General features: G+C 32.8%; 1 protein-coding gene across 1 annotated transcript in view; it reads left to right on the top strand.

The window, feature by feature from the left end:
• LOC135141742 (very long chain fatty acid elongase AAEL008004-like) overlaps nucleotides 1–14,411 on the top strand; it is a 41,515-nt gene that overhangs the window by 25,561 nt on the left and 1,543 nt on the right. The window contains exons 2-7 of the mRNA XM_064073123.1: nucleotides 8,505–8,572; nucleotides 9,930–10,012; nucleotides 10,067–10,174; nucleotides 10,227–10,310; nucleotides 10,359–10,415; nucleotides 10,473–10,578. Coding sequence (XP_063929193.1) covers nucleotides 8,515–8,572; nucleotides 9,930–10,012; nucleotides 10,067–10,174; nucleotides 10,227–10,310; nucleotides 10,359–10,415; nucleotides 10,473–10,578 — 496 coding nt within the window. The 5' untranslated portion in view covers nucleotides 8,505–8,514. The remainder of the gene's footprint in view (nucleotides 1–8,504; nucleotides 8,573–9,929; nucleotides 10,013–10,066; nucleotides 10,175–10,226; nucleotides 10,311–10,358; nucleotides 10,416–10,472; nucleotides 10,579–14,411) is intronic.

Below are 14,411 nucleotides of genomic sequence, written 5' to 3'. Positions count from 1 at the left end.
CAAAGTTCTTTCAAATTCTTTCCAAACAGGAATACCTAGAACTTCAAGATTGTTTTAAATTTCTCAAAAAAAAAAACGGGTTCCCAAAATTGACTCAAAAACAGGTCACCTCAGAATTTTCCTAAAATAGGATACCAAAGTCCCCCAAAATTCTTTTAAAGAATTTACAAAAAAAATCTCCATGGGTTCCCAAAATAATACATCATGGGTACCGAAACACTGCACCACTCAAGACTTTTCCAAATTCGTAAAAAATAAAACACTGAAAGCTCAAAAGGTTTTTTCAGGTTCATCCAGCAAGCTAAGATAAAATTGATTTTGGCAAATGAGATACTCTCTAAGAAATTTAATTAAATTATATCAGAAAAGACACTAGAGGCTCCAAAGCACTTTCAGATTCTCTCCAAACAGGAATACCTAGAACCTCAAAATTGTTTTAAATTAAAAGAAAGGGGTCCCAAAATTAACTCAAAAACAGGTCAGGTCAAAATTTTACAAAAATAGTACACCAAAGTCCGCTAAAATTGTCTTAAATAATTTATTAAAAAAATCTCCACGGCACCCCAAAATAATACATTATGGGTACCCAAGAGTCTTCCGAATTAAAAAATAAAACACTAAAAGCTCAAAAGATTTTTTCAAGTTCGTCTATTAGCAACAAAACACCAGATTCTTTTAAACTTATCCGAAAATAAAACACCAGGGGATCTAAAATTAACTGCGAATATTTTAAATGTAGAGTTTTGAAAATTTTGACAATTTTTGATATGTGAAACATTTTTAACTGATAAGGAATTTTTTTACTATTTTTCCCAGACGCACCAGTTGATTTAATCCGCCATTTTCCAGACACCCGGTATAAAGTGTACTGGAACTACTAACCACTTTGTAAAACTGAGGTTATGTTTCTGCGTGCTCTACCAGACGTGATCTTAAACCGGGTTTTTATTACTTACCGATATTTCCAGTAATGAAGGAGACATTGCGGGTTAATAAAATTTCAGAAACCGGTTAACATTTCATACTTTTAACCTTAAGAAATTTCGGCGTTATTTGTATATTCTTGGTAAGGTTTCTTTCCTGTTGAACAACTCCACAATTTTATCTTTTCTTTCATGTACATATTTACATTTAACGAGATACCCCTTATAAAATAAAATTTGCATAGTTAATGAAGCAAGATGTTTGTACCAAAAATAAATTAAAGCAACTTTAGATGGTGAATTTTCCACTAGAGCTCAGTGTTGTGACACAGAATAATTTTGTTGTACTCGCTAGCTACCACCAATAGAGACACACTAGAATTAATTTCCTTTCACTTCACTATCACTCGTGAACTTGTATGTACCATTCTCTCATTTTTCTACCATTCTACGACCATAATTAAAGTGTTTCCTTTGCCAGCTTGTTCATGTAACGAACAGGAGTTCAAATTTCGTTTTTTTTTTTTTAATTCAATTTTTATGCCCACTCAGTATCCTACTATTTTTATAAAGCTTAAAATTGATTAACGTTTTGTATTTATAATATATAAATTTTCCCAATGTCATAACCATGACAACTTGCCAGATTATTGTGGTATCAAAGACCTTTGCAAGGTCAGATCAAGTACAGCCAGATTTTATAAATTCCTAATAAAGGATATTTAAGATGTTTTTGGGTCACAGTTAACTATGACAAAGTTTTGTTGAAAGTCACACTATGTGCGACAAGCGTTTATTCAAGCACCACTAAGTATTTGACAGTCAAATTAGTTATTAAAATTTTATTAGACACAAAGGTAGTTTTTCTCAAACCACAAAAATAATGACGTCAATGTTGTGTTTTATTTTTAGTATTTAACAAGTTGACGTCTGTGCGAAATTGCACATAAATCAGAAACTATTGTTAAAAGTATGATTAAAAAAGACAAAGTAGCTACATAATTTACATGACAATAATATACTTGACCAGCAGACGTTTACTCGTTCTTCATAATAATTATTGCCGTCATGATAGTAATAAATTTCATGAAATTCCCAAACAACAGGAAGACCTCAAACTCAATACCGGCTGTCCGGTAACCTCCAATGCCTTTATAAAAGGCTGCCACCTGAATCACTCGCAACAATAAAATCCCCATATCATAACTGGTCATTGTTAACTCCTGCAAACTATCTCATTTTACCAATCAAACGAAAAACCAGCTCCAAGTCGGAAGACCGACTAATTCGTGTATACAATGTAACTCTTCTATTTAACTTTCTCATTGGAAACTTACGAAACGCATTTAAAACATGCATAAGAAACGTACTTCTTGCAATCGTCCATTTGTATTCTTTAAAAGTTTCGCCGACGTGATTTTTTTCGCTGGTGTGTTTTCCTTGATTCAGCCTTAAACTGTGTGGATTTCAGTGACGGTTCGTGACCTCAGGTGCAAATGAAGCCGAATCGGTAACTCCCCCCGAAACAAAAAATTTTATATTTTTGTCAATAGCGTGAGGGTTTGAAGAGAACATTCGAGCATTTTCGTATCAACTTTTCAGCAAATCTCTTACGACACAACAGTGACTATAAGCACAAATTTAGATTTTGCGCCCACTTTTTCTCGTTTTCACTTTGCACTCAATTTAATTTTAGCCTCGGCGAATTTGTTGTAGGGGTCAAAGTCGTTTAAAACGGTGTCATTAGTGTCATTTTGCGGATGTTCTCTGGTCAAATATAACAATTAAAATAGCGAACGTAGATCTTACCGCACGACTGTCATTTCATTCATGATTCTATTGCGTATGCTGGTGTAGTCAACAGTGCAAGGAAATTCCGTTTTAGAATTAGGGGATCATTAAAACAGTACCAAAGATGGCAACACAGAACTGTTGAACGAAATGTTTAATTAATCTATTAATCAGAAGAAATATTTATGGGTTAGAGTGTTCAATGCAAGTGCTGGTCATTGTCACTTTTTTTTCGTTGTGCAAGGACGAGCGAGAGTGGGACTATTGGAAGTTGGGTATAAAGCAGAGGTTTTTTTTTCGCGTAGATAAGATACCGGTGTGGCGGGTATGCGTAATGTGTTTGTGTGTCTGTTAACACAGTGTTCAAATAGAAGAATCTTGCAACACGTCAAACAATTTAAATTCTTGGTACAACACAATGTATTATATCATATACCTATTCAGAATCTTAAGAGAACTGTAATAAAAATAAAATTGTTTAACTTATAGGTCATCCAGTTTTTTAGCTTGAATTTTATCAACAATCAACAACAAATTTACATTTGTTGAATATCATTAGAATTTTTTTTCTGTTTAATTAGAGTTATTATAATTTTAGCCGAAACCGCAGCCAATATTACTGCTAACCGCAGACACCTAGACATGTTTAATGGTTATTTTAATTACAAAGTTGTAAAAATCACAGTATTGAAAATTGTTTTCGTATTACTTCATTTAAACGTGGATGTTCTATTCCTGGAAGTACCTACTTCTGATTTTTAGATAGACAATATTTTAAAAATTGTGTATTACAAAGAGCAGAACCAAAGAGGACTATGACAGTCGAGGGAGAGAAAGAGGTGTGCTAGCACTCTGTTGTCATGACCTACCCTGTAGGGAAACCAGTGTGATAATAAATATGTAAAGATTATACAAGGTGAGTCACTAAGCGCGCGGTTCTCGATATCTCATTAATTAGAGACAGAAAAAAAGTGAAAGACCAAAGTTATACGCTTCTTTGAGGACTACACTCAAAAATTGTTTTTAACTATACAAAGTGTCCTGTTTTGTTTTCAGACGCAACACACAACTTAGTTTTTTTAATGAAATACCCTATATACTTTACATATTTTAATTGATATCATATATCGATATTCCAGGTTTTTCAGATAGTACATATTTTATTACTATATCTTACTCTATTTTGTGTTCTCATTCTTCTGATGTGTCTAGAGTATAGTCCTGAAAGAACCACACAACTTTGATCCTTATCTTTTTTCTGTTTCAAATAGCCAGAGGGATATCGAGGAATGCGTGCTTAGTTACTCACGCTATATATACGGAAACATTGGTTTAAACGCCATATGAAATTTAATGTCGCTAAACACATCTATATATACAGGCTGAATCACTAAAAAAGTTAAAATTGGACGGTTCTTTGAGGACTATACTCTAAAATTATTTTTAACTATGTACAAAGTGTTCTGTTTTTAAGCCCCACAACTTAGTTTTTTTAAATGAGACATCATTTGAAATTTTTTAGCAATGGAAGGGTTCACAAAAAAACACAATGGGATATTTTCAAAGTCTGTCTTATTATATTTTGTAGAAAGATAATTAAGGTAGGCAATTTGTTGTGGCATCAACTAAATCAAATTTTAATATACAGAGTGTTTATATAAAAAAATAACCTTATGTTCTATAATTTTTGTTGTTTGTTTAAGATCTCCAACTTTTTTTAATGATGATATTCTATACTTTTTTTCAGATCTTTGTAGAACTTGTTTTTCTGCATTCGTTAATGTATTATATTTTAATTACCCATACCCTGCCACGTCACATTATGTTACGAAAACACAATTGTTTATATTTCGTGTAGAATGACCGTGACAGAAAACGGATTAAAAATTGCTTCAAAAATATGAATCGTTAATAAAGGTAAAGTTTGCTGTATAATTCCGATTTTTTTTGCGAAAATTTAGATGCTCTGGGGATAATTTGAATACCGATTCATAAAGAACAAATACAGGAATATGTTATTTTATAAAATTTAAACCCTAGTTACTATGAAAAATTTTGAGGGGTTGTCAACACGTTGTTGGTAGGGATGATTAGAAAAATGTTGGTTAGCGTTTTAGAAGACGTTAAAGCTTCGTCAAAAATTAACCAGTTCTCAATGTTCCTGGACTAAAATTATATCGGATTTCTCAAAACAAATGAATGCTAGATGAATCTGTAAATTTCGCGTCGGACACATCAAATCATTAAGACTTTTACTCAGAATAGGTATTTTCAACGTTTTAATAACGTTATAATCAATAATAAATGTTTGAAATTGAGAAACAACGTCAAAGTAAAAAATTAATTTCGACGTTAATTCATCTCATCATGGATACGTTAAAATGACGTCAATTTTTTTTCGAACTTGATCGAATTTTAGTTGTTAAAATATAAATCGGACACTAGATATTTTAGTAATGAAATTCTTACAGCCACTGGTTTTAAACATGCCGTAGAATTCCATTTAAAATGACGTTAAATCGTCGTCTAAAATTACCAAGTCTCCAACGTTGCTATACTGAGCTGTTTTTCTTTTAATTATTGAATACTGATGAATAGGCAGATTCGTCGTCTGACACATCGAATCAGTGGAATTATTATTCAGATTACGTGTTTCAACGTTGTAATAACGTTAAAATCAACAATAAATGACGTCTAAGATTGAAAAAATACGTTAAAGTAAAAAAAAGACTAAAATTTAACAATATTCTAACCTGTCGTGAACATACGTTAAAATTGTAGTCAAAACTATCCAAATTTGAACGTCAGTGATGCTAATTTTTTTTTAACTTGACCAAATTTCAACCATTGGAGTATAAATTTGACGTTTCATACTTTAATAAAGAAATTCTAGAAATAACGTTACATCATCGTCTAAACTTAACCAGTTTTCACCGTTACTAACTTGTCTTAGATTATTGAATACCAAATGTATAGGCAGAATGCTCGTCTGACACATCGAGTCACTAAGATTTTTATTCAGGATGCGTGTTTTCAACGTTGTAATAACGTTATAATCAGCAATAAATGACGTTTAAGATTGAAAAGCTACGTTAGAGTAAAAAAAAAGAAAACTTAAATTTAACGGTTTTCAAACGTGTCGAAAAATAGAATTGCAACACGTTGAAATTCTGGTCAAAACTAACCAAATTTCAACGTCTATTCATGTAAATTTACACTCACTGCAACGTAACATGGATACTTTAAAGTAACGCCAATTTTTTTTCGAACTTTGGACGTTTAATATTTTTGTAAAGAAATTCTAGAAATGACGTTAAATGATCGTCTAAAATTAACTAATTATCAACGTTACTAAGTTAGATGTTTTCTTAAATTATTGAATACCAAATTGAATATTCTCTCGGCTTTACACATCGAGTCGCTAAGATTATTATTCAGAGTACGTGTTTTCAACGTTGTAATAACGTTTTAATCAACAATAAATAACGTCTAAGATTGAAAAACTGCGTCAAAATAAACAAAAAAAACTAAAATTTAACGATTTTGTGACGTGTCGAAAACATAAAATTGCAATACGTTAAAGTGTCATAAAAACTAACCAAATTCCAACCTCAGTTCATGTAAATGTACACTAAATGCAACGGAACATGGATACGTTAAAATGACGCACATTTTTTTTCGAACTTGGCCGAATTTCAGTTGTTCAGTTCATACACTCACTTGTTTTAAACTTGCCCAAGACTTTCACGTGAAGTGACGTTAAATCGGCGTCTAAAAATAACTAGGTTTCAACGTTAATCAATTAAGATGCATTTTTTTTAATTATTGAATACCAAATGAGCAGGCAGATTTTTCATCTGATACATCGAGTCGCTAAGATTGTAATAACGTTATAATCAGCAATAGTTGACGTGTAAGATTGAAAAGCTACGTCAAAGTAAAAAAAAGGGGCTAAAATTTAACGGTATCGTACCCTGTCGAAAACAGAATTGCGATACACTAAAATTATCGTGAAAACTAACCAAGTTTCAACGCTAATTCATGTGAATATACACTAACTCTAATATAATATGAATACGTTAAAATGACGTCAATTTTTTTCGGAACTTGACCAAATTTCACTTGATATTTTAGTAATGAAATTCTTACAATCACTCGTTTTAAACATGCCGTAGACCTCCACTTGAACTGACGTTAAATTATCGTCTAAAAATAACTAGTTTTCGTAATACCAAAATTTAACGGTATCGTAACCTGTCTAAAACAGAGTTGCAATAAATTAGAATTCTCATCAAAACTAACCATAGCCAATGTCAATTCCTGTAAATGTACATTGACTGAAACGTAACATGGATACGTTAAAATGACGTCAATTTTTTTCGAACTTGACCGAATATAAATTGGACATTTGATATTTTCTTATTGCCTTCCTATTTGAAATGACGTTAAATGGTCGTTAAAAATTAACCAGCTTTCAACGTTAGCAGATGATTCCTCGTTTGACACATCGAGTCGCTAAGATAATTATTCAGAATACTTGTTTTCAACGTTTTAATAACGTTATGATCAACAATAAATGCCATCTAAAATTGAAAAGCTATGTGATATTCCTAATATACATCCAAAATTGGGTAACAATCGGTCCGGTAGTTTCGGAGATTACATGTCTATGTGGGTAAAATTACTCAATTTAAAGTTTGTTTGAACTAAATTTAGGCCGAGTGCAACTTGATTTTATGCATTTTTTCTGTTTCTATTGTAGAAATTGCACTAACAACTAAAGTTAGTTTTAAATTAGTGTTGCTTCAACTACTACAAGGACATTACGTCAAAAACATAGAATTTATTTTCGACAATACATTGCAATTAGTTTCTAGTATTATGGAAGCGAACATGTAGATAAGGTTTGAATTTGCACCAACTTGTAATGAAGATATTCGCTCAATGTTATCCAAAGTCAGCCTGTCCTGAGCGTAAAATTAGGACACCGACGAAATTAATAATTTTTTCACGAGTTGCATGTAACATTTTTTGTGCCGATGCATCAAGATTTGAGTAACCGTTATAGAACTAATCTTAACTTTGCGGCAGCCATGAAATTAATCAAAATCCGGTCTATAAAGCATGTGATTCATAATAACTGTTAAAGTAGCATGTAGAGATGACTTTGTTTTTTATTTTTTTTTTGTCTGCGAATTTTTTTTTTTTGATAATTTGTTTAAATGAAATACAAGTCACGAGCGTATTTATTCAGAATTACATATTATTTAAAAATATTTCAAAATGTTGAGTTATTATGTTGAATACCAGTTTTCAAGCAGAGTTGTTGATGCTGTTGAAGGATATTGAGTTCACGCTCAAAATCACGCCCAAAATAGTTAGGCTTAAACAGTTAATGAATAAATAGTAGTCAAAAATTACACACAACATTTTGCGTCAAAAAGTAACCTCAGAAGATACATATTTCCGCGGTCGATCAAACGATCCCATAAATAAAACGATGGTATTAAATAATAATAGCGATAAGACGAAAATATAACATGCCTATGCACGAGCGATTGTGCAAATCGTGTGCCAATTTGTTCTTGACATTGACACAGAAAGCCTACGATCGAAAGTTATCGATGTTATGTAAAATCTATTACATCTATGTCTGCAAATTATTAATTCACTGGGATCGCTCGCTGTTCCTGCGGTTTCAGGATTTCCGGGAATTCATTTGCTTGTGACCGCACACCTTGATACGCCCATACGTTCAAACCAAAAATTCATCGATTTATTTTGTTGCAGATTCGTTGAAATGGCTTTCGTTCTGGACTTGGTACACAACATTAACTCATATTTAAACAAATATCAAGGTAAGTGTAACAAATAGAACGGCACTTTTCGTAAATGGTTTTGCTTTTTCAAGGACGTGGAGTTTTTTTGTAAAAGAAAAATGTGCCTGTTACATTTTGACTAATTTTTGCGACTGGATTGCAAAATTCGGGTTATTTTGTTGGGATGGTAGATCGGTGATAAGGGTGAAAGTTCCACGTTTCACATGTGAGTGTGCGGTAGGAGTGGTTTAATTGTGGTAATTGCTTTATACACTTTACATAGTGCGTGTTTGTTTGGTTGCCTAACTAACCGTGTTACGGCGGTGAGTGTAATTGCTATTAATTTTCATTGTTAAAGGTAATCGCCATCATGATACTTAAATTTGACCTTTATACACTGCGACTCATTAATCAATCAACTAGTAATGGACGATTATAAAGTCTGTGCCGAAATTAGAATTTTTATGAACCGTTTAGCGTGATTTAAAAAAACAGTTTCGTGTCCATTTCGTCTTATGTGACGTGGTATTTGCAGAGATCATTCTGTTAGTCATTTCCAGAGCAATAAAATTAATAAACAAAAGTAATATTTTTAATCTTCCCATTACTTTTGTGTGGTTGTTTTTATTTCTAATAAAGTACTGCAAAAAAAGTCGGATGATACGTTATCAATTTTTATAGGTAATATACTGTATTTTATGTTGGAAAATTATTTTTATCGTTGACCCCATTCAAAAGAGTTTCTGTAGGCATTTATTTCCCTTTATATTAATAAACACCTCAATAAAAAGATCATTTGTGCATTCTTTCTCTTTGATCTATCTTTAAATGTAAGTTTTATAGAAAGCGAATAAAAATAAATATACATATTAATATCCGTTTATTTAGTCTAAATGCAGCCGTTTGCTCAATATTGCCTACAGGTGTCTATGGCCAAATATTGTTTTCACTCAAAGGAGAATTTTTTTGCTCTGCAGTAATTTTTTTTAAATTTATTTCTGGATAATATCAGGATACATCCGAACTGCGCCGCCTCGAGTTTTAAGTGTTACAATTATAATCTAACTGCGCCGCATCCTCTGATCTTATTACCAGCACTATGTTAAGAAATACTAATGCAATTTTAAGTTTGGGAGTTTGCGAAATTTGCTCCGTCAAGGTTCGTTTCATTTAGTGTAATTGATTAATCGCTTGATTCTGATAACTTTCGAGCTGTGGTATGATGTGTTTATTTTGTTTGATTTCTGTGTAGTTTTATGACTGGAATTGCCGAATTGGTATGCGGCGTGCTTTTGAAATACCTGCTGGGTATTAATTAAACTTGATTTCACTGTGTACAAGTGGTTGTACTTATTTCTTTAATTATGATCTAATTATGATTTTCTTTCATTTACAGATCCACGCACAGCAGACTGGCTATTTATGTCAAGTCCTTTCTACACATTAGGAATATGTTTATCTTATGTATTTATTGTAAAGGTGAGTTCTTTTTCAATTTTTGTGTTGCTTTTTGTTTATCGCTGGTTGTTGTAGGTAGCGGGACCGAAACTGATGGAAAATAGGAAACCCTTCCATTTAAAGAAAACCTTAGTATTTTACAATTTTTTACAAGTTTTATTTAGTGTATGGTTGTGGTATGAAGTAAGTTCAGACTAAATCATTGTTACCCATTCTTTACAATATTGTCTTACAGATCGGTATGGGAGGTTGGCTAACAGGGGAGTACAGTTTACGATGCCAACCCGTCGATTATTCCAATAAACCTAGTACATTAAGGGTACGCATTTATTATTGACATGGTACTTTCTATAGCGCTAAGTTTCAGATGGTGCACGCTTCGTGGTGGTACTTTTTTTCCAAATTTACTGAGTTCATTGATACTGTAAGTGCTTCTATATTTTGTAAAGAATCACTCAACAAATGTCTTCCAAAATTTTAGATCTTTTTCGTCTTGCGAAAAAAATACGATCAAATCAGTACGTTGCACGTGATCCATCATGGCGTCATGCCTATGTCCGTCTGGTTCGGAGTCAAGTTTACACCAGGTTGGTAACACTGTTTTCTGTCATTTCATAAACTTTTGCAACCAGCAATCTTATTATGTAGGGTAATGTCAATCTAAAGTAGACCAAAACAGAAATTTACTAACTCTGATAATACGATTGATGGCACTAATTGACAGTGAAATATGTACTTCAGGTTTTAAATGAGAAGACTGTGGGCCACCAGATGGTATATACAGTTGCTTCTCTTGATTTCACATTGCTAGTAACAATATGGAGTTTATATCAGATGTGACCTGATTTGTGGCAGAATTTCACTAAAATTTGAAATAATCCATCGATTTCATCTTTTGTCAATAAAACGAAATAAAGTCTCTCAGAGACACCTTTTGTATGTTTTAGTTTTGAAATAGCATTAAAAAATCTCGGAGACGCCTTTTGTTTTGGAAGAAATTTAAAAGAATCTCGGGAAACCGTCACACCTGTTTGTTGAAGTAGTTCGAAAGAATCTCGGGGATCCCTTTCTTTAGGGTTTGAAGTGTTTAGTTTGAAAGAATCTTCGGGATCTTTCTGTGTGTTGTTCTTGAAGCAATCTGAAAGAATCTCAGTTACCCCTTGCGTTCTGATTTTTGAAGTAATTTGCAAGAATTTCGAGGTTCCCCGGCGTTTGTTTTTGGAGTAGTTTGGAAGAATTTTTGGCACCTCTTTTGCTTGAAAGAATCTCGGAGACGCCTTATTTTTTGGTTTTGAAGTAGTCTGAAAAAATCTCGGGCACGCCTTTTCTTTTGTTTTTGAATAGTTTGAAAGAATCTGGGAGAACCGTTATGCCTGGTTTTTGAAGTAGTCTGAAAGAATCTCTTGAATCCCTATTGTTTAGGTTTTAAAGTATGTAGTTTAAAAGAATCTTGGGGATCTTTCTGTGTATTGTTCTTGAGGCAATTTGAAAGAATGTCAGGTACTCCTTGCGTTCTGATTTTTGATTTAATTTGCAAGAATTTCGATGGTTCCCGGGGTTTGTTTTTAAAATAGTTTGAACGAATTTTTGGCACCCCTTTTGCTTTGTTTTCTAAGTAGTTTGAAAGAATCTCGGGGACGCCTTATTTTTTAGTTTTGAAGTAGTTTGAAAAAATCTCGGGCACGCCTTTTCTTTTTTTTTGAAGTAGTTTAAAGAATCTCGGAATCCCTTTTGTTTTGATTTTGAAGTACTTAGTTCAAAAGAATCTAGGAATCTTTCTGTGTATTATTCATTCTTGAAGCAATTTAAAATAATCTCGGGGACCCCTTGTTTTGTATTTGAAGTAATTTGAAAGAATGTGGGGGAACCGTTATGCCTCGTTTTTGAAGTAGTCCGAAAGAATTTCGGGGATCCCTATTGTTTAAGTTTTGAAGTATTTAGTTTGAAAGAATCTTGGGATCTTTCTGTGTACTATTTTTCAAGCAATGTAAAAAAATCTCGGGAACCCTTGTTTTATTTTTGAGGCAATTTGAAACAATGTCGGGAAACCGTTAAACCTAGTTTTTGAAGTAGTTTGAAAGAATCTCGGGAATCCCTCTTGTTTAGGTTTTGAAGTATTTAGTTTGAATGAATCTTGGGGATCTTTCTGTGTATTGTTCTTGAGGCAATTTGAAAGAATCTCAGGTACCCCTTGCATTCTGATTTTTGCAGTAATTTGCAAGAATTTCGATGTTTCCCGGGGTTTGTTCTTGAAGTAGTTTGAACGAATTTTTGGCACCACCTTTTGCTTTGTTTTCTAATTAGTTTGAAAGAATCTCGCGGATGCTTTATTTTTTAGTTCTGAAGTAGTTTGAAAAAATCTCGGACATGCCTTTTCTTTTGTTTTTGAAGTAGTTTGAAAGAATCTCGGAATCCCTTTTGTTTTGATTTTGAAGTACTTAGTTCGAAAGAATCTCGGAATCTTTCTGTGTATTATTCATTGTTGAAGCAATTTAAAATAATCTTGGAAACTCTTTGTTTTGTATTTGAAGTAATTTGAAAGAATCTAGGGGATCCGTTATACCTGGTTTTTGAAGTAGTCTGAAAGAATTTCTGGGATCCCTATTGTTTAAGTTTTGAAGTATTTAGTTTGAAAGAATCTCGGGATCTTTTTGTGTACTATTTTTCAAGCAATGTAAAAAAATATCGGGAAGCCTTGTTTTATTTTTGAGGCAATTTGAAACAATCTCGGGAAACCGTTAAACCTGGTTTTTGAAGTAGTTTGAAAGAATCTCGGAATCCCTTTTGTTTTGATTTTGAAGTACTTAGTTAGAAAGAATATCGGAATCTTTCTGTCTATTATTCATTGTTGAAGCAATTTAAGATAATCTTGTTTTGTATTTGAAGTAATTTGAAATAATCTGGGGGAACCGTTATGCCTGGTTTTTGAAGTAGTCTGAAAGAATTTCGGGGATTCCTATTGTTTAGGTTTTGAAGTATTTAGTTTGAAAGAATCTTGGGGATCTTTCTGTGTATTGTTCTTGAGGCAATTTGAAAGAATGTCAGGTACCCCTTGCGTTCTGATTTTTCAAGTAATTTGCAAGAATTTCGATGTTTCCCGGGGTTTGTTTTTGAAGTAGTTTGAACGAATTTTTGGCAGCCCTTTTGTTTTGTTTTCGAAGTAGTTTGAAAGAATCTCGGGGACGCCTTATGTTTCAGTTTTGAAGTAGTCTGAAAAAATCTCGGGAACGCCTTTTATTTTGTTTTTGAAGTACTTGGTTTGAAAGAATCTCGGGGACCTTTTGTGTTTTGTTTTTAAAGTAGTTTGAAATAATCTCGGTGACCTCTTTTGTTTTGTTTTTGAAGTGGTTTGAAAGAATCTCGGAATCCCTTTTGTTTTGATTTTGAAGTACTTAGTTTGAAAAAATCTCTGGGACCTCTTGTGTTGTGTTTTTGAAGTAGTTTGAAAGAATCTCGGACACCCCCTTTGTTTTGATTTTGAAGTACTTAGTTTGAAAGAATCTCGGGCAACCTTTGTTTTGTTTTTGAAGTAATTTGAAATAATATCGGGGAACCGTTAAGCCTGGTTTTTGAAGTACTTTGACAGAATCTCGGGGATCCCTATTGTTTAGGTTTTGAAGTATTTAGTTTGGAAGAATCTTGGGGATCTTTTTGTTTATTGTTCTTGAAGCAAATTGAAAGAATCTCAGGTATCCTTTGCGTTCTGTTGTAATTTGAAAGAATGTTGAGGATCCCTTTTGTTTTGTTTTTGAAGTAGTTTGAAAGAAACACGGGGAACCGCTATGTCTGGTTTTTAAAGTAGTTTGAAAGAATCTCGGGATTACTTTTGTTGTGAATTTGAAGTACTGAGTTTGAAAGAATCTAAGGAACACCTTTTGTTTTGGTTTTGAAGTTTGTTTATGCTTGTGTGAAGTTTGAAATAGTTTGAAAGTATCTCGGGGATCCGTTTAGTTTTGCTTTTGAAGTAATTTGAAAGAATCTCGGGCATTCCTTTCATTTTGTTTTTAAAATAGTTTGAAAGAATCTTGGTGACCCCATGTCTTGTTTTTGAAGTGATTTGAAACAATCTTGGGGACCTCTAATGTTTTCTTTTTGAAGCAATTTAAAAGAATCTCGAGGAACCGTTGTGCATAGTTTTTGAAGTAGTTTGAAAGAATTTCGGGAATCCCTATTATTTAGGTTTTGCAGTATTTAGTTTGAAAGAGTCTCGGAATCTTTATGTGTATTATTTTTGAAGCTATTTAAAAGAATCTCGGTGTAGCCTTGTTTTGTTTTTGAGGTAATTTGAAAGAATTTCGGGAAACCGTGTTACTTTTTTTTGAAGTAGTTTAGTAAGAATCTCGAGGATCCCTATTGTTTAGGTTTTGAAGTATTTAGTTTGAAAGAATTTCGGGGATTTCTTTCTGTGTATTGTTCTTGA

Source organism: Zophobas morio, unplaced genomic scaffold (assembly GCF_036711695.1).
Source record: "Zophobas morio isolate AGI-343-1 ecotype UQ-CSIRO unplaced genomic scaffold, CSIRO_AGI_Zmor_V1 ptg000004l, whole genome shotgun sequence".
NCBI classification, from domain to species: domain Eukaryota; kingdom Metazoa; phylum Arthropoda; class Insecta; order Coleoptera; family Tenebrionidae; genus Zophobas; species Zophobas morio.
This window is presented reverse-complemented; position numbering and strand designations above follow the sequence as displayed.